Source organism: Etheostoma spectabile, unplaced genomic scaffold (genome assembly GCF_008692095.1).
Source record: "Etheostoma spectabile isolate EspeVRDwgs_2016 unplaced genomic scaffold, UIUC_Espe_1.0 scaffold00569331, whole genome shotgun sequence".
Taxonomy (NCBI): domain Eukaryota; kingdom Metazoa; phylum Chordata; class Actinopteri; order Perciformes; family Percidae; genus Etheostoma; species Etheostoma spectabile.
Window position 1 is genome coordinate 109306 of NW_022605066.1, and position 20943 is coordinate 130248.

The 20943-nt window shown below is 39.1% G+C and overlaps 2 protein-coding genes across 2 annotated transcripts in view; one reads left to right on the forward strand and one right to left on the reverse strand.

Moving 5' to 3' along the window:
* The window catches only part of LOC116684799 (adenylate cyclase type 5), an 80808-nt gene extending 73414 nt beyond the window's left edge, over positions 1-7394 (forward strand). Inside the window, exons 16-21 of the mRNA XM_032510228.1 lie at positions 54-74; positions 613-745; positions 1686-1949; positions 2535-2739; positions 3133-3257; positions 4869-7394. Coding sequence (XP_032366119.1) covers positions 54-74; positions 613-745; positions 1686-1949; positions 2535-2739; positions 3133-3257; positions 4869-4997 — 877 coding nt within the window. The 3' untranslated portion in view covers positions 4998-7394. The remainder of the gene's footprint in view (positions 1-53; positions 75-612; positions 746-1685; positions 1950-2534; positions 2740-3132; positions 3258-4868) is intronic.
* Positions 7395-9532: 2138 nt separating this feature from the next.
* Positions 9533-20129, reverse strand: LOC116684810 (vesicle-trafficking protein SEC22a). The gene is made up of 7 exons (XM_032510242.1): positions 19982-20129; positions 17943-18153; positions 15291-15454; positions 14836-15015; positions 13400-13518; positions 12581-12646; positions 9533-12232 (listed from the first exon to the last, which is right to left on the reverse strand). Exons 2-7 carry the CDS (start codon positions 18122-18124, stop codon positions 12032-12034), a joined length of 912 nt encoding a protein of 303 aa, XP_032366133.1. The 5' UTR covers positions 18125-18153; positions 19982-20129; the 3' UTR covers positions 9533-12031.
* Positions 20130-20943: the final 814 nt, after the last annotated feature.

Genomic DNA, 20943 nt, shown 5'->3' on the forward strand with positions numbered 1-20943 from the left:
TGCACAGATGTTCTAACCGCTGATTGGCTCTTCTCTGTTCCTCCCCCTCACAGCGAGCACATGAATGGAACAAGGTGAGACTGAGGGGAACTTCTATTACCACAGAGACCCAAAGCATCACCTCTGTCATCTATTTAAGCTAACAGCATCATTATCTCTGTGCTGGCAGAAATGTAACTATAATGACCTGCTGGCAACAGATGCTAACGCTAATGAGCCAAGATTTAAAGGGCAGCTTGTTATTGTGCTACAGTGTTCCGGCAGAGTACATCTTTACACCCAAAAAGAATAACTTAACATCTGTATGTTTGATGAGTTGGTAGTTCATTACATAGCATAACACATCTGATGTGTGTGTGTGTGTGTGTGTGTGTGTGTGTGTGGTGTGTGTGGTGTGTGTGTGTGTGTGTGGTGTGTGTGTGTGTGTGTGTGTGTGTGTGTGTGTGTGGGTGTGTGTGTGTGTGTGTGTGTGTGTGGTGTGTGTGTGTGTGTGGTGTGTGTGTGTGTGTGTGTGTGTGTGTGTGTGTGTGTGTGTGTGGTGTGTGTGTGTGTGTGTGTGTTGTGTGTGTGTGTGTGTGTGTGTGTGTGTGTGTGTGTGTGTGTGTGTTTTAGCTGTGTGGTGGACTCCAAGGTTCCTCTGAAGATCATGACCCCGGTGGTCATCACTGTCTTCGTTCTCGCCCTCTACCTTCACGCCCAGCAGGTAGAGTCTACAGCCAGGCTCGACTTCCTCTGGAAGTTGCAGGTCAGTGTGTGTGTATGTATGACTCAATTTTTTGGGACAAAAAACAAGTCCCCACAATGTAAATGATTAAATGTTAGGGTTGCAACTTGATTTAGGTTTTTAGTAAGTTTTGGTCTCCAGTGAATGACTGTAAATACATCCAATGTCCCCTTAAGTTCTAAGTCATCTTCCAACCTGCGACACAAAATATTTATTTGAAAGACTAATCCACACAAACTTTGATTTGAACACACTGAACATTATTATTAAAGTACAGGAGTTCATTGGAATCTATTGTAACTGTCATGAATCCAAAGGGACTAGTGCTGTTCTCCACAGAGAAAGAGCAAGCTAAACAACTTTTCAAAGCCTTTCAGGCCTACAGGGGGAGAGTGTTTGATACTCAACTTATTTTAAGGAAGCTGTCTTAAGGGTTGTACCAGGGTTCTTTGAAATCTCATGGAGGTTCCAAAGCAGGCTGAGCTGCCTGTGGTGGGTTGTCCAGTCAGGGGTAAAATTAAGTTATTTATCTGAAACATTTAGCGGCTGGGGGGGTCTTTATTTTCCAGCTCACTGATGACACTAATGGTTAGTAGTCTTAGTCTAAGAGTCTATAGCCACACTTTAGGAGGAGGATAAAAGGTTAAGTGGTGAAGTGAATGTAAATGTTGGTCAGAGGGTGGTGTCAGGGTAACCATGAATAGAGATAACAATGTCAGCAGTAGTAATTGCAAAACCCTCATTGACAGTACAACTCATAATCCCATCCTCTAGATTATTTTTGTTCCAATCCATCTCTAAGATATCAAGAAATTTCATTGGATAATTGAGCTGCCAGTAGTGCTGCATCATCCTCTGGGGACAATGAATATCTCTATCAACATGTCATAGCAATCTGTCCATTAGTAGTCCAAAAGTATTGTTTTTTTCCTGTCTAATTTCTGTACTGACCCCCCTACAGGCCACAGAGGAGAAGGAGGAGATGGAGGAGCTTCAGGCTTATAACCGCCGTCTACTCCACAACATCCTCCCCAAAGATGTGGCCGCCCACTTCCTGCAGCGCGAACGGCGCAATGACGAGCTCTACTACCAGTCGTGTGAGTGCGTGGCTGTCATGTTCGCCTCCATCAGCAACTTCTCGGAGTTCTACGTGGAGCTGGAGGGCAACAACGAGGGAGTGGAGTGTCTGCGGCTGCTCAACGAGATCATCGCTGACTTTGATGAGGTGAGATGGGACCACATCTAGCTGAAAGCTGTCTGCTTGTGTGAGTGAGGATGGAAATCTGTGGCCTCCACTATAGGAATCTACTGTTGTCAGTGGTGCTTTATGAGACTGTAGTTCCCAGTAAAATAAGGGGTAGGTTGGTTTCTGTCTGGTTTAGAGACACTTTATGCATGCATTTGATGTCATGTTTGTCACCACCTGATACCTTTTCTCTCTTCTTTCATGTCTGGTTTGGTCTCCATCGACTCCTGTCAAACATAGCTGGCTCTTTAGCTCCTAAATGTTCCACTTTGTTCCATCCTTTCTGCAATTTGATCAACATTAACAATAGGAATCTGAAAAAACATTGACTAGATGCAGATTTCAGGACTATTTAAAAATGTTACATCCTTTTGCTACTGATAAATTACAGGAGGAAATTAAATATTAATAGGAGCTTTGAGCTTGGAGCTCAAACAATATTGTTATCAACTTAAAATTGGATTCAATACATTTATAACTTTATAACATTTTTAACATTTTACCACATTTAACAATTATCTTTATAACATTTCACTAAAGCATTTTATATGATTGATGGATTAGATCATCAGCGAGGACCAATTCCGTCAGCTGGAGAAGATCAAGACCATCGGCTCCACCTACATGGCGGCCTCTGGCCTCAATGACTCCACATACGACAAGGTCGGGCGCTCGCACATCCGAGCCCTGGCTGACTATGCGATGAGGCTGATGGACCAAATGAAATATATCAACGAACACTCCTTTAACAACTTCAAGATGCAAATAGGTGAGCCGCAGAAAAGAAAGAAGGGTGCTACTGTTGCTCAGGGATTTTGTACATTTGACAGGGAAACTCTTATTGACTGGAACTCAAATGACGGCATCTGTTACTCTCAGAAGATTAAGTTAAGTTAAATTTCCTAACTGGTGTACAGTATGTCTATTTTGTAGATAGACATACTATCTACAAAGATAGTAGAGAAAAGCTCTTAAGGAACCTAACACAATAGTTTTTGTAAAAAAGGTAGAATAAAAATGGGGGCGCCCTGGTGGCTCACCTGGTTGAGTGTGCGCCCTATGTACCAAGGGTCAGTCCTTGCCGCACATGCAAGTCCAGCTGGTTTAGTAGTGATTAAGTACTTTGTTTGGTCTTTTTTTCCTCATTTGTTTCATTTTGTAGGTCTCAACATTGGCCCTGTGGTTGCCGGGGTGATCGGGGCCAGAAAGCCTCAGTACGACATCTGGGGGAACACAGTGAACGTGGCGAGTCGCATGGACAGCACAGGTGTACCAGAGAGGATCCAGGTACAGTGTGACACTGCACTGCCAAGATATTCTCTGAACATGCCATTTGAGAGCTAGAAAATAAAATGTAGCTTTCGCAAAATAAGTAGTTTAGATGATTTTAGAATAGATAGTTAGGTAATGTTACTTTGCAATTGAAAATCCTATCCTTAAATTAATAAAGATAGTAGTCAACCGTTCTCCCGGAGCCATGAGCTTGGTGACAGTAAACAAGTCCTGCCAGCAATTAAACAATCCTTAACAACTGTCCCTCAAAGTTAAACTTTAGTGGTCATAAAAATGGCATTCTCTCAATACAAATGTCAAAAACATTTTAAACAATTGGTACAAACGCAGTCCTTAGACAGAATATTAACTCATTTTAGGATATTAAATTAAAAAAACACATCTAAAATGACTCATTAAAGCAGCATTTGCAGAGCTCATCACTGTTGTTAGTGTTATTTTTGCCATCTTGGATTTAGCTCCAAGCTATTCTGGTCAAAAATGAGAAATTCATCTGATGTGCATAAACTCTGCAAAAACTGCCCTTCAGACATGGCTGACGGCTGGATTTAGAAAAAAGGTTTATTCAAGAGGAAGAATGGACATTAAAAATTGTCATATTGGTTTTGCTCTATCAGATGTGAAATCATTGAAGCTCAATAACTCACAGCTATTTTGAACACAGATGGAACCGTTTAATTTCTTCTCACCCGTCTCCACTGCACCTTCTTTACGCGGGGGCCACTATGCACCACTGCTTCCTAATGAACATGAAAGTGACAAAGCAACAGCACATTACGATTGGGACTGTGATTTAATCCATTCGTGGACGCTAATATTTGCTATTCACATACAGACAAGCCAAAAACCAAAAGAGCTGAAAGGGTCTTTTTTTACATCATGTAATTTATGTTTGTCAACCAAGCGGAATGACAGGTGAAGCATAAACAAAAAAATATATATTCATAACTTGCACTGTATTTCTTTTAACCAAACAAGGAGCTCTTCGTAGGCGAAAAGGGACAAATATGATTACGATGAAACACTAAAAACTGTAAAACATATATTTTAAGTGATCTCTCTTCCCCTTTCATACAGACTACTAAAAAAGTATATTAAAAAAAAATGTATATGTGTAAAAAAAGGGATTAAAAACTAATGTCAAAAATAGTCGTACATATAGAAAAAGTTATTGTATAGTATTTTAAAAAAAGTCCATATATAGTGTGTTTTAAAAAAAGTAAAAAAAAGCATTTCGAATAAAGTGATGAAAAAAAGCATAGTATAGAATTTCAAAAAAAGTCATAGTATAGTATGTTGAAAAAAGTGATAAAAAGTTATAGTATAGTTTGTTGAGAAAACTGATTAAAAAAAAAAAAAAAGACAGTATAATATGTGTCAAAAATAGTCATAGTATGTAGAAGAAAGTCTGGGAGAACATGCAAATTCTTCTCAAAAAAAAAAGCCCAGACTGGGAATAGATCCGAGGGTCAGAGTCTGCAGTGCCTACTCGCTGGCGCTAGTTGGAACAGTGCTAACAAATAATTTTAAATGCATAGAAAAGTGGTTGATATGAACCACAAATAAGCTGTTCAACTCACTGTCCCTTCCTCCATCTGTCTTCAGGTGACTGCAGACATGTACCAGGTACTGAGCTCTTATAACTACACACTGGAGTACAGAGGTTTGGTCACGGTCAAAGGAAAAGGAGAGATGATGACCTACTTTCTCACCAGTGGACCACCAAGCAGTTAACCTCAACTAAGCGACCAATAGACACACCACGGTAGGCGCCTTAACTCCGCCGCTGAAATATGAAGCTGGCTCACGGACCTCTGATAGCTTATGGCGGACTGAGACCGACTGAAGCGTCCCTTCTCAAAGCGCCAGTCCTTTCTTAAACCTACTGAGGCCACAACGGGGATGGATGAGAAAGTGCCTCCCAAAGCTCAGCATGCCGAGGAGACTATGAGTGGGAAAGGCCTTGCTAGCCTGAATTTGCCATTGAGACCAAAGATGTCCAATCAGTGCATAAAGACAGATGTTGCCACCTGTGTAGGTCCAGGTCCTAAAGGAAGAATGTTATCAAAGAAATTCTATTAGCTTGTACCCGTAAAACACAGACTGTTTTATGTGTATGTATATGATTTTATGTACTGTATGTTAAACACATTTTGTCCATGTTGTCGTGGTATAGATACAAATCTCTCAAGTATGGACACTCAGCCAGCACTGCAGCACTATCCGTCCTTGAATATCTGATCTCCTCAGTAATTTACAGACTGACGGAGGAGTCGCAGTAAGTGTGTCTTATCGTGGAAGAGTGCGAAAGAGAAACCGCTCCACCGTGTTTACAGAAAACTCTTCATCAGATCTATAAAGTTACAAACTCACACTACAGTATCAACAGCACATACACAGACAACACAAAGGATGTCACTGAAGAGCTTTTTCTTATCTTCAACATTTTGTATTTTAACTTCAGAACACCAAACCGTATCAGATATTTTAAGATTCTATATTTTGTACATTAATATATTAGAGAGCTATCTATAAACACCAATGCATATTCAGATGTACATACTGTATCACTCTCATGTCTTTCTGGCTCTTTTCACCCAATTGAGCATGACTGATCTGCAGGTAGTTAACCGTTTGCTAATAAGACTGCGCTACTGATTATTTCAGTCAAACCGAGTGGGTGCGCACTTTTAATGACCGACTAGAGGTCATAAATGCATCTGTCTTTTTGCACTCCAGTGCTTTCAGCCGTCCACCTCTTACTGCATCGCTCCGCAACCACTTCTTGCTTGCTCAATCAGATGGTACGACCCAATGAATGTCCAATGATCTCCGATGAGGCCTTTAATATGAACTCTATACTGACGATGGTGATGATGCTCATCCTGTGGACAGGGACAGACAAGCCCATGTGGAAATGTGCCCTTTTTATCTGAGCAGTTTTTTTCAGTATTACTTGTGGTTTCATTGATTTAAGTGATTTCTGATTATTGTATGTTATGTTACCACCTAAACAACACGACTGCTGGTTCTGTTTGTCTCTGCAGAGTATAGGAATCAGTAAATGTCCAGACAATGTCAAGTTTTTAATTGAGAATATTGAGGACAGAATATAGCAAATTTGAGACGGAAACGATGAGGTTAACACAACTCATTATCCTAATTTATGAAAAAAAAAAAAAAAAAATCATCAAAATGTTGAGAGATTGACTGACTTCGATGCTCACTGTGCCCTCAGCCACAAGCCTATTTGATCCTTGTGAAGACATAAACCTTTAAAACACTGTAAACATTACAGGAGCAAATAAAGCATGTGTTAGGATTATTTGTGTAATTAATACGCATTTGGTGCACTACATTAGTTGACTCCAAATGAAGTACAGTAAATGGAGTACAGACTTTTACAGTGTTCATTATTAGAATCCATTAATAAATTGATAATACATCTGAATCAAAATAAGGCACAATGAAGTCTTGAATAAATAAAAAAAAGATAATTAAACATTAAAAGATAATTAAATATTTAAAATTAGAAGTAAAACCCACAGGGCAACTGCTGGAGCTCTGATTGGCCTGCTGCAATGTGTTGGCAGGAGTCTGGCCAATCAGAGCGCCTGCTGCTCTGTGGGTAAAACTTCAAATGTTTTTTTAGGTCACACACCGCACATTACTTTAAATGAATCCCAAAATAAAAACAAATGTATAGGTGGAATTACAAACGTTAAATTTAAGAGGATTTTTAAAACAATGTGATTGTTCTATTTAAAAAAAAAAAAAAAAAAAGGTCAGGTATTTAAAGTCAGAATTAGGAATTTGTAAATTTAAACTTTGTTTCACTTAGTTCTATGATTCATAATCAGAATGCAAATATAATTAAACAACTCGTAATAGCTTTTTAAAATTGATGAACAACGGAGTTCTATGATAAGATCTATCCGGGTTTTACTACACAGGCGAGACTTGTTGGTATGATCAATTCATTGATGATTTTGGTATTTTCATGAGATAAATGCCAATGTATATTGCCACCTTTTAAATTGCTTTTAGTTTCCTGTTTGAAAAGAAAAAGAGAAACTCAGTCAATGTGTTTGCTGCTTTGAGCCCGTAGAATGCAATGAACCTTGCCCTGGTCCACTTGGGTGGTTTCTGTTTTGTTAATGTAGTGTACTGCTGGAACCATTATCTTCAAACACCACTACTACAACTATAAGTTTCATGCCATTTGACTCATAGAATGCATTGCCATTTTACGCCCTGTGAACCCACTTTATCTACCGTTTATTGTGCAGAAATGTGCCATTAGAAAACAAAAGCGGTTGGATCAGAGATAAGGGGTGAAGCTATGAGGTGCCTGAGTGGATTCTTTTTTAGCTGTAGAAATTAAGAGGAGGCGAGCTTCTTCTTCTCTTTAAACCTAAGGGTCCTCATGATGATAACATGACAAGATGAGGCAGCGTCGATGACAAAGACTGAGGCAAAACCATGGTTTGTTTTTCTTGTCATGCAAAACACTGCTCTTTTTTACAGTCCAATAAACTGCTGAGATGTTTTACAGGTACTACATCATTTCTTCTGGATACTTTTCTGCGTAGTCAACCTCGGTTGTCAGCTCAATTAATGGATTTAGATGAATGCCTGTTTAAGTTCTGCATGCTGCTTTCTCAGGATAATCTTATAGTAGCAAAGTTAAAGGTTTTGCATAAAAGCTAGTATTTTATATATTACAAAACTTTACGGCCGAAAGTATGTGGACATCGGAAGGTTTGGTAGCCGGGTCCTAGCAGACTCTCGTACATTTCCTTTGTACAGGAGTACTGAAGCAAAATGAAAATTGAGCGAAAGTGCATTTCAACATGACAATGCCTCTGTGCTCAAAGTCAAGTCTATAATAGTTTATTTTTATTTTTAAAATATACTTAACAATCACATATGCATGTAAAGCTCAGATGTCCACATACTTTTGGCCATATAGCATCTGTAGTGGAAGTATGAAATGCTTTCAGTGAGACACTATCCCCCTGTTAATGCTGTCTAATGCACCAGTGTTTAAAAGCCCTCAGCTTTTGGATTCTTTCACGTTTTCACACGACTCACCAACAGGTGGCAGCAGCACTACATCACTTGGTTAGTAAATGGGGTCCTTTGTCTTATTTTCATCATCATGGTTACTGGTAATATGTGATGAAAGAGAGGGAAGTAAAAATGCTAATCTGCTGATTAGCACCCTGAGTGTTACTTCATCCATTACAGCTTTAATATCTTTATTCATACAAAAGTAAAATCACTGACATTAGGAATGAATAAGGGTCTTAATTCAATAACTTGTAATATTTGCTGGATGGTAATTTAAATAAATTAAATGCTCTCCATTTCAATACAGCATCTTAAGATAAAGGATTTCTGGAATAGTCTATAAGGGCGTAAAAGGCTGCTGTACTGCAGCCAGTAACAACAATACAGGCGTTTCTCAGTGGAACTCAAGCACATGATGGAGCAAACATCCTCAGACTTAATGATTTTGAACTTTTGGAATAGCCAACCTGCAAGCCCCTGACTGTGTGAGCTGTGCCACAAAAACATTATCACCACTGACATTTACTTGTGGCATGTTAAGTTGAAATTGCACTTCAAGTAGCAATTCACACCTGCAGCATCTATTTGTTATTAAAATCCACATATTTCCTGCACAGGAAAAAAATACATATTCCCGCACCATTAATCTCCATCTGGAGGAAATTGTTGTTCCTTAAAATGAGGCACCCACAAATAATTACGATCAAAATTCATAATACCATGTGAAATAAAAAGTGCTTCCTGAGAAATGTTTCAGCTGTCACTCAATCCTGAGGGAATCTGTTGAATGTCATGCTGCTCAAAAAAATGACTAGGCAAGGGGAATTAAAGCTGAAATTCCACTGCTCCTTTATCATATGCTGGAGGCTCCAGCCTCCAAGGATAGGTACATGTTAATTTTAAATTATACAGGCCTTGGATCTGATACCCCTTTATGTATGGAATCCATACATAATCCATTTTTTTCATAATTCAGGTTCCCCCCCCCCCACAGTAACATGCATCAGATCTGATCAAACGCCTCATTAAGCACCCGCAGTGCTTTGAGTGTAAAAGCACATTCAACGTTTAAGAAAGGATAGCATTGTAATGTTCCAGATTTTTTTTAATATTCCATAGTTGAGTTCAGAGTCAATGAGTCCTAATACAAGAATAGAAATGTTTCAAGTGGACTTGAGGACCGGATATCATTAGGATGAAGCAATGCAGTTTTATGTGTAACAGAAACTAGACAAAACTCAAGCACTTCTGGTCTCATATGCTTTAAATCCAGCGTTCAAACACATTTTCCAGTTCACATCAAATCCACTTTTTTCCATATCTTAATTTGCTGAATAAGACAGACATTATTGTTTACAATATGTGGATATTCTAATCATGACTGGGGAACTTGTAAAATAAATGTTTTTAATGTGAAAACGTTGTACAACAATACATACAATAGGGTTGCAGCAGTTCAATCCAAAGACCTGAAAATAATAATTACATTCGTTTTACATACTTGGATAAATCAGTATAAAATACCTCAATTTCACTGTTCCTATTTTACACAACACACCCCCACTACACATTTACTGTGACTGCTGTGGAAAAGGAGAATGTGAACACAAACAATCTGAGCCAGTGAAGCTCAATTCAAATGCAATTGAGTCTAAGCCATATTGTAAAAAGAGCTATTAGGTCATGTAGGTGTGGTACCGCAGTTGGAAAGCAAAAGAACATTCAGAGAGCATGAGGATGAATCATACGAGGCTGAAGTGTTGCAGCAGTCCCCTGGCAGATCTGTAGTGCAGATGCCAGATGCACATGGAGTGGAGCTACATACTGCTTTTCATTTTTACTTTTAACCTCTTCCAGTAAGAGAGAGATTATTAAAAAAAAAAATGAAAAAGATGTTATGACAATCCTGGCACAACTGTTGAGCTTCTCAAGAACAATGAACAATAACGACATGACTCAATTCTCTACTATTCTCCAGTTGTTTGCTATATGTTGTTGGAATTGTGCAGGAAGCCAGGAAATCTTATCAAATTGCCTGAACAAATCTCACACTGCCTAATAACAATGGATGTGGCCTCTTCTGACTGTAATTATGGTAAATGTAACACCACAATAACATCCATTATACAGGTAAAAGGGTAAGAAGATGAGAAAATGTCTTTTTGAGTGGCAGACGCAACCATGCCGGAACCGTTGGGCTCGGTGGAAGGAAAACACGCTGAGATGATCCTGGCTGCCTCAGGCTTCGGCAACACGGCGACACATCTATACAGCTTCCAACACAAACCTGTTAATAAGCAGTCCCTTGCCACTGACATATGCCATTAGGCAGCGTGGGTGTGGAACTAGGATATGAATGTTAACTGACTGTGCAGAAGTTACTTTGTGACAACTAGATGCGGGTCTGCATAAAGAAAAATAAAACAATAAAATCGAGCAATCATAAAACAAAATCTTTATAAATTGTCACTGACCACATGTGTCTGAACAATCAGTCAGTAAATAAATAGCAAAATTAACTGTCTACAAAATGACAATTTTTTGCAAAATAAGGTAAAATCATTGGCTCCTTATATAGAATACCCATAAAACTGAAATGAGCCCCCCCCCCCACACACACAACGCAGCATTGCATAGTTTTAAACAAAGACCTAAACCAGAGTCCTGCACCGGTCAGGTTCACACAAGTACATGTTCAAAAAGTGCATGTAACAGACACAAGAAACATGCATGATTACCTGGATGTGGGTGACTAAAACGGGAGGGAAAACCCAAAAACTGTACAATAAATTTAACCTAATGTCCAGTTGCAGTCTTTTATGTTCGTCTTTCCAAGTCACTGTATCAGTCATAACAGTTCTATGCACAGTTTGAACATAAAATAGAGATTACTGTGTTTAATTTCAACTGTATACTGGTAAACATCTGTTAAGCCTGGCCTAATCCTACTTAGCTTGTTGGCTGAGCTTAAGGAAATAACAGGGCTGGGTACCTCAAATTTGGGTACAACCAGAAATGTGTCTGCACTGTAGCTCGAGTACTGAAAGCTGTCATAAAATGTCTGGTCAAATAATTAAGGGCAACATACAATTTATCTGATGTGCAAAATAACACCTGGAAATCTGGTACCGAAAGGTTTAATATTCATACCATGCGTCACTTACTACTAAAGTGCAAGTGATGATAGTTTTCCTTAACTACTGGGGGCTGATGATTATGATGTTTTAGCCATGGCATACTCAAGGTTTCCTGTTTTTACTTGCTGTATTTTATCAAGTTTTCTGTACCTGAGTCTGTGTGCCTACGTCTCTGTGTTCTTTTAACCCAGCTGCAAGACCTATTTCCCCTAAGGGAGAGTATGAGTTTTGCAAAATTGGACACATGCAGGACTCCGACCTAAACTATGGCTGCACTGAAAGGAACTAAAAGCAAATATCTTTATCAGAAAATGTTGGGGAGTAGACAACTTCCCCAAGTCAACCCCATAAAATCCTTTAGTGATTCAGGCAGTTTCCTCCAAGTCCACACCAAGAGCTGTCCACTGGCGCTGCAACATTTTATGTTTTTTCTTCCTGAAGTGGGAGGACTGTTTTTTGTTTCCACTTTGTCCTCAGTGCCGTCTCCACTGTATTTCCAGGACATGTGCAGGACCATCTGACTGAAGGCCCTTTTGTTCTTTCGGTTTTAGGTTTTTGTCAGACATTGTAGTCTGGCGCTTTACCCAGTGGCTGCCTCAGTCTGATCTGCAGTGTCATGAAGCCCCCAACTGCCACATGGAAGAGGATCTGCCACACGTTCCTCAGTTCATAAAGATACATGTTGGACAGACAGATAAGTGCAAACGCCAGGAAGGACTTACTGTTCCTCCAGACAGAGAAGTAGGCAAACAGGTAGCACTGAAAGGAGAACAGCAGAGAAGAATTTGAATGCTGCACACTGTGTGACTGACATTGACACATGAAAGTTTTTCATTATTAATGTCCTTCATGGGACAATATGGCTGGCAAGTAAGAAATTCCATCTGATAACTTTGTTCCACCCCATCAGTCTACCAATTTGTGGTGATCCATTTAGATCCAGGAGGTGCACTTACGGAGTTGATGAAAATGTTTTAGAGAAGGTAGTAGGGTGAAAGGCATTGAGCTTTTGCTAATGTTAGTCTAGCTGACAAGCTGCTGAGCTGTAAAGTGCAGGGCTGTTAGTCAGCCAGTGATGGGCTGCTCTTACCGCAGACTATCACTTACCTGATACAGACAGGCTGCCGTGCCAAGGAAGAAGGCAATCACGTAATTAAAGTCTTCATCGTCATTCTGCAAAAAGGAAGAAAAAGGATTTTTTTCTTTTTTTAGTACTAGTCATCCATATCTAGACAAGGCATCATAAAAGCAGTATATATATATATATATATATATATATATATTTTTTTTTTTTTCCCTCATTCAGTCTCATTTAGTTTGATGGAATTTGATGTGACATCAAACAACAGAATAGACAGCATTTGGCATGCTGAAAATTCAGGTTAATGATAATTCTTATTTTGGTCAGTTATGACTATTGCATTGTATGACAATGTTGTGACAATAAAGTCAAACACAAGTAGTCTGACAATGCATACCTTGCTGCATAACCAATTGCTCTCCGGGAACAAAAAGTTGAAAGTTTTAGTTGGACTTGAAGTCATTGCACAAGAAAACTGTGTGAACAACTACAATGATACAGGACAGTAGTTGAGCCAGAAAGTAGCTCTGTAAACTGTGATGGGGGTTTACAACAAACAGTTTGGTAGTCATTTTACAGTTATTTTTTTCAGATTTTCAGAAGTTTGACTAACCTGGGAGGTTTTTTTCAAACCTGTATGATCATCTGACTGCTGTTTTTCTTGACAAATGTGACTACGGTGTAGAATATTGTCACATTTCCAGATCTCAGAAAATGAACTTTAGTTTTTTACCAATATGATGGACAGCCGAAACTATTAAAATCAAAACCTAGGTCATAGGAAATCAGACATTCCCTTCAAGAGAAACAGAATTGTTTGAATGTGATCTCAGTTACGCCCTGACCTGTAGTATACTCTCTATAGCATGGACTCCTCGCAGCAGGTTAAGGCCTCCACAGAGGATACTGAGCACACAGGACACAATGCCTGGGAGAGTCACTGGCTCCAATATCTGTGTGGGAGCTGGAAGAGAGAAAGGACAATGATATAGGCTCAGAAAAATCTGCCTTGACAAATGAACTACAAATACATTAAGAAGAAATCTACTTTCCAAAGGACAAAACATACATTTTCTGAAATGTAATTATTGATAAAGACTTATATGCAGGATAAAACAATAAATCCTTGAATAGCAATAAAAAGCTAAGCATTTATTGCTTTTAAATTTTCTGCCTTCCAAAATATTCTGGCACGGTAGAAAGAGTGATGCATCGCTAATATGCGATTAGCATACATCCCTCAGGACTGCTGCTCTGACGAGGATGTCAGGGAGGAAGACAACAGCTCTAATTGACCCAAGGTGGCACTGCTTAGCTTGGGGCAGCTGAGGTGTGACGGTGGGTGGAAGAGGGTGGTTGTCTGGAGGAGCTGAGGGGTAGGAAGGCTGAGTTACAGCGCAGCAGTGGAGCTAAGTTTGACTAAGCAATGACCATCATGCATTACCCTTAAGGCTCATAAAAGAAGCAAATTGAATTTACACAGATTTCATGTTGCTTCCAAAAGTTTCCAGTTGCAAGAATACACAGATCACTGCAGTTTAAAATAAACAATGCCCCTCTAACGGCGAGGGTAGTTTAGAAAATGCTTCACACCTCAAAGTGAAGAAAAAATGAGGAAACCCAAAATTAACCCTTATTTATTTGTAATAAGTAATTATTAAAATAAATGCTGCAAAAGGGTTATGTGATGCAAACTGTACTTGGGATTTTTTTTTTTAAATTTTGTATTATTGGTCTAATTAATTTTTTAACAAAGTTTCTTTCCGGTTTTCAAATATTTTTGGAAAAATAATGAGTCTTTGATATCATTCAGCAAGATAACAGTCTACGGAAAGATGGACTTTTTATTTATTAAATATTGGTATATAAGATTTGTGCTGATGCTCTACACCACAAAACCAGGACAGTACAATATAATTTTACTAAAAATGCACAAACGGGAAAGAGTGACTGTACTAGACCTTATTGCAAGAAGCATGTGTTACTACAGGTTTGATGTGAACTTGTCTAAAACAACAACAGTTTAAAAAGTGATATAAACAATTACAGGTAAGGATACAGCATTCTAAGGAAATCAGCAAGTGACCTTTCTGTTATTAGATTACAAAGGACAGTGCTACCAGTCTGAATAGTGCCACCATCTGAGAATAAGAGAATACTTTATTGATCCCCAATGGGAAATTGGGTAATTAGCATTATAAAAGCAAACTTCTTGTATACATGGATGATGTATGTGTGTGGCATGTACTGTATATGTGTGTGGCAACAGCTCATGTCCTACCTATGCCTTTGTATTTAGGGGGCGTGTGATTTGAGAATCCATTAATAGCCTGCAGTTCCTCAGGAGAGAGCAGGTAGGGCGGTCGCAGCTTGATCTCTGTCTGCATGTCAGCCAGGTTGATCTTGGTGGACAGCGAACGCGGGCTGTTGTAGCGCTGTTTGGTCTTCTGGATGAAGGTGTCTGATGAATGAAAGTCAGCACAACAACAAGGTGGTTAATATCACAGGAAATAAAACTAATCTTCTGTGGTAGGCTGTTTGCAGGAAGTAATTTTATTATAGTTATTAAATGTCATATGTTTTTATACTTTCCCTAAACCTTTTCTTTTTTTTTTTTTTAATTTAATACAGTTTCCTACATTTCTCAAAATATGTTTTGTTGAGCCTAGTAGAAGGTACCTTGTCCCTGTATTATTAATGAAGCTGAAACATGCTTTGAAACTCCATTGAGCTCACCAAATTCAATAAAGGAGTACGGCCGCACAGCGCTGCTGGTTCTTTTCGTGTCATAGGTGACAATAAACTCCTTCTGTAGCTCGTCCAGGAAGCAGAAGGCCAGCACATTGGGGTAGTTTGCGGTGCACACCATCAGGTATGCAACACCCAGTGCACTTGTAAAACTGAAACACACACACGCGCGCGCGCACACACACACACACACACACACACACACACACACACACACACACACACACACACACACACACACCACACACACACACACACACACACACACACACCACACACACACACACACACACACACACACACACACACACACACACACACACACACACACACCACACACACACACACACACACACACACACACACACACACACACACACACACACACACACACACACACACACTTTTGTTTATTCTCAGATCATCAATTATGGGACAGAATAGGTAACACACACACACTTTCATGCACTGCACTCTTAACAGAAACTGTAGGAACTGTAATTAGGACACCAAGCTAAATACAGTGCAGACTATTAAAAAAAATGAAACAAATAGTATTTCATTCTGATGGTTGCTGGTCTTAATACAGTAAACACTAAGAACATTTCTGCCTAAAACTTACACATTCACAGCTAATTAAAAAATTCCACATTTACATTCATAGGCACTTCGGCAGAAACTATCTTTTGGCCTTGCAGTGTTAATTGATACGCTGAGCACAAATTAAATTCACCGGATACAAAGACTTCTACATTATCTGAAAAGCTCAGAGCACAACTGAATGCAAAGTCGGTTACATCTAATTTGATGTGAAACAAAAATGACAACAAACAGTACAGGTAGATGTGATGATTATCATGAGGCTTGGCAAAGAAACAACATCCGTATAGAATATATCTGAAGAATGAGGGCATTTCTGAAATACCAGCACGTCACTGTGTAGCTGCAGTGTCTCAGAAATCAAGCAAATGGCTAACACACAAATATCAGAGGAAGGTAATAATGGTGTGGCCTCTAGTTTCCCAATGTTGAAAGCACACAATTTACTGATGTGTACTGAGTATTTCACCTACAGTAAGTAAGTAAATGTTAAATGTTTATGTATGCACTAACAACCAAAGCAAATTCCTTGTAAGTGTAACTTGCTTGGATCATTTTATTTTATGATTTTGATTCTAAAGTTAATTTATATAGCATCTTTCAAGAGCAGATATCACACACAATGTTTCATAATATAAGACGGAAGAAATAGAAGATTCAGAGGTCTGTAATTTTTATCATCATCAGGTACACTTCAACTGTGAGAGATGTAGTCTCTCACAGTTGACTCTAGATAGTCTGTAGATCTAGAAGTATTCGATCTCCTACCAAACAGTAAGAAATCCGGCTCTCACAGACCTGTTAGTTTTTCTTTAAGAAGCACTCCTGTTCCCCACTCATGGGGCTTCATGCAAGATCTCACCTCGTGGGGCATCAATGATCATGAGGATGGTGGGGGATCAGCCCAGAACTACACGCCAGGACCTGGTCAATGACGTGAAGAGAGCTGGGACCACAGTCTCAAAGAACACCATTAGTAACACTCTAAAGCATTGTGGATTAAAATCCTGCAGCGCACGCAAGGTCCCCCTGCTCAAGCCAGCGCAGGTCTGAAGCTTGCCAATGACCATCTGGATGATCCAGAGGAGGAATGAGAGAAGGTCATGTGGTCTGATGAGACAGAAATAGACCTTTTTGGTCAAAACTCCACTTAGCGTGTTTGGAGGAAGAAGACAGATGAGTACAACCCCAAGAACGCCATCCCGTGAAGCAAGGAGGTGGAAACATCTTTCTTTGGGGATGCTTTTCTGCAAAGGTGACAGGATGACTGCACCGTACTGAGGGGAAGATGGATGGGGCCATGTATCGCGAGATCTTGGCCAAGAACCTCCTTCCCGCAGTAAGAGCATTGAAGATGGGTCGTGGCTGGGTCTTCCAACATGACAACAACCCGAAACACACAGCCAGGGCAACTAAGGAGTGGATCCATAAGAAGCATCTCGAGGTCCTGGAGTGGCCTAGCCAGGCTCCAGACCTGAACCCAATAGAATATCTTTGGAGGGAGTTGAAAGTCCGTACTGCCCAGTGACATCCCCGAAACCGGAAGGTCTGTATGGAGTCGTGGGCCAAAATTCCTGCTGCAGTGTGTGCCAACCTGTTCAAGAACTACAGGAAACGTATGATCTCTATAAATACAAAGGTTTTTGTGCCAAATATTAAGTTCTGTTTTTCTGATGTATCAAATACTTATGCAATAAAATGATTATTTAAGAATCATGTTATTTTCTGGATTTTTGTTTTAGATTCCCTCTCACAGTTACAGTGCAACTATGATAAAAAATTATTGACCTACATGCTTTGTAAGTAGGAAAACCTGCAAAATCAGCTGTGTATCAAATACTTGTTCTCCACACTGTGTGTGTGTGTGTGTGTGTGTGTGTGTGTGTGAAAATTTAGCAAGTATAAATAGTCATCCACAGTTATAACTGGATATCCTTTTTTTAATAATGGCGGTTTAATTTATGTGTGAGTTGCATGTTAAGGGTCTCTTCAAAATCACCAAACATTGGAAATTTAAAATTAACATCCCATATGACATACTTGACATTGTATGGTCCTGTCTTAAGTGTGCAGCGGTCAGGGAACTGGCTGAGTTTCTTGGAGAGACCCTTGAGATGCCTCTTGGTTTCCTGGAGCTCTCTGTCCTGCTCATAATCAGTGGATGCAGAGAGAGGCAGGCCATCCCGGACCCGAACCACCGAGGCGAACACCACCATCGACATCTTACAGCTCTGGCAATCTTACTGTAGCCCTGCAAACAGACAGAAAAAGGGAATAAAGATCGTTGAGAGTGTAGCAATAACATATTGAATGTTGTTCAAAACAAGGCTCTTAATTTTAGATGCATGTCTAGATAAAAGAGAATGTTCAATTTGACCAAAATTGGGCATGGTGTGAGATCTTTAATATTTAATAATAGCATAGATGAACAAATTACCAAAAACAATGTATCTGCCACATTTGTGATAACCAATCAAAGGTTTAAGTAATGAACCGCAAATTCTAATTTTCACAATTTCGTACAGACAAAATTACTTACCAATAATCAATAGATTCATTGATAATGAAAATAATCTAATTGTAAGTGGCTGACCCACTTGAGAGCATTTATTGCCATTCACCCCAATATGACCTAACTTGGTAGCGGAGTAGGGCTGCACGATTATGGCCAAAATGTTAATCATGATTATTTTGATCAATATTGAGATCACCATTAATTATCACGATTATTTGTTTAACCAAAACAAATTTTATAGTCACATAGGCTATTTCTAAATGCTTTCACATCCATATTACGCAACATTCTTGTGTCTTAAGTTGCATGTTGTATAGACATACAGCTGAAAATTAGCTCTCTGAAATAGACTTTGATGTATTTTTAAAGCTCCTTCCCCTGTTTTTACCAATAACTGATTAAAGGAGCTAGGGAGAGAGAGGGAGTACAATGGACGTATATGCTACTCACAGAGTGACGGCTGATTCATTATAAATGGATCCAGCGAGGGTCGAATGGCGGGGCAGCAGAGTTAAACACGTTGTGTGTATAAAATGTCTGTATCGTCACTGCGCTGCATTTTTATGAGCTATGATATTCTGGCCATGGGTCACATCTCCTGCCCAGGTCCAGCAGGCTCCGCCTCCCACGCTGTTACACTACCAACTGAAGTGAGTTGCATTCAATAACTTATAACCCTCATGCTTAACAATATACAGCTGTGCTAATAGCAATTAAAACTGTGGACAAATGTCAGAAGTGTGGAGTCATGTCAAGTCTGCAAGTCATCCTAAATGGGTCACGCAAAACTCAGTTGTTGCTTTCTAAAGCCTGAAACACACCGTCTCTTCTCTAATCTCCTTCAGTCACTCTTATTTACAGTAGTAGTAGTAGTATTTGTTTTCTTGAAGAGCCTCCCATTATACTTTTTGGATTTTTCTGGCCTTTTAGTGTGTTATATAGTTTTACAACATTAAAACATGGAAACATATTACAGATAAACCCAAGAGTAATAACAAAAAGGAGTATAATAGGGGGTCTTTAAAGTTGCTTAACACACACACACACACACACACACACTATGTAATTAACATAAACCAATCTTAATTTACTGTTAATGTTGATATTACTGTTTATTATGCACTGTCCGAATATGTGGACACATTGTATTGTGTTGCTTTGGCACATTCATTTTGAAACTCAATTAAAAATGTAACTCGACTGAATTTAATTGAAAAGACGTTTACGCTAACTCGCTAACGTTAGGAGCAGCGGGTCTGTAGCTAAGGAGTGACATGGGTTTACGTACATTTGTTGACATAAAACTCAGCCGAACGCTTGGCGCATTAGTTAGCTACAAGGTTCGGGTTTTCTACAGTTTTTCTGAAAAGGTAAGCGGCCAGTTTACAGTATAAGCTACACCAGACCGTCCAGGCTAGCCAGCTAGTCACCGTTGGTAGCTTGTTTCCCAACATTTTCTTCCAGCTAACGTAAGCTAAGAAGCTAACAGCTAGCTATTAGCAACCTGAACAAAACACACAAACTGAGATAGTCAGTTGAGTATCAAGTATTAATAAATACCTACCCAAACAAGTGTAGCATCATGTGGACACCTATGATGAGCAGTATGCAGATGTGAAACTATGCAGTTAGCAGGGGTGGCTAGCAACAGACAGCGCTGATGATTCTCTACGTTTACGTGGCTTTGTCGCTGTGCATTTTGGGTAAAGAAAACCTCTCATCAGCATCACAGAAAAAGACAAAGATGCTCTGTAGTGATAACTCATCAGAAGAAAGAGTGTTTGGACATATTTTTGATTCAGAGTTGAACTGAATGAAGTCATATTAAATTCTAAAATAGATAGCCTGTATACCTATACTGTTCCTATGCATAAAAGTGTCAGTCTCATTTATTTGTACACCCACATACAAACTTAAATGCATGTTTGATCACATCAGCGTTATCATATGGTACATTCACAACGCAATGATTTCCAGCATCTACAAAATAGAAATATTTGTGTTAAACTAACATAACTTTCATAATTATTTCCCTAAAATATCTTAAAATCTCTTTTTGTATGTCCGACAATGATTTTTGCTTTATTGATTATATCATATATTGCACATTACTTTGGCAATACACATCTGATTCTTAACTCAAAGTAGATTTAAAAGATTTATACTGGAGCTTTCAGTCACATTTTGATCTAGGGAGATGAGCAAACAGAACACAGAAAACCGAACATGAAGACACAAGAGTAACAGTGCTAATTGGTAAAAATAGATCATGCATTAAAACAAAATACTACTAAACATGTACTATTTACAGTCCAACAGCAGGGAAATGTAACTAAGTACATATACTCAAGTCCGGTGCTACAAATCAGAGGTACTTGTACTTTACTTGTCTTTCTTTTCAAGACACTTTCTACTTCTATATTTCAGAGGTAAATATTGTACTTTTACCCTACTATATTGATCTGGCAGCTTCAGTTACGCTACTACTTACTTTCCAAATTAAGATTTTTGCACACAAACACATTT

Excerpts from the sequence above, each read along its gene's own strand:
- LOC116684810 (XM_032510242.1), bottom strand. The coding sequence starts at position 18,124 with ATGTCGATGGTGGTGTTCGCCTCGGTGGTTCGGGTCCGGGATGGCCTG. Across the intron at positions 13,519-14,835 it reads CCCTAAATACAAAGGCATAG|CTCCCACACAGATATTGGAG; the intron begins GTAGGACATGAG and ends TCTCTCTTCCAG. Across the intron at positions 12,647-13,399 it reads CTATAGAGAGTATACTACAG|AATGACGATGAAGACTTTAA; the intron begins GTCAGGGCGTAA and ends TCCTTTTTGCAG.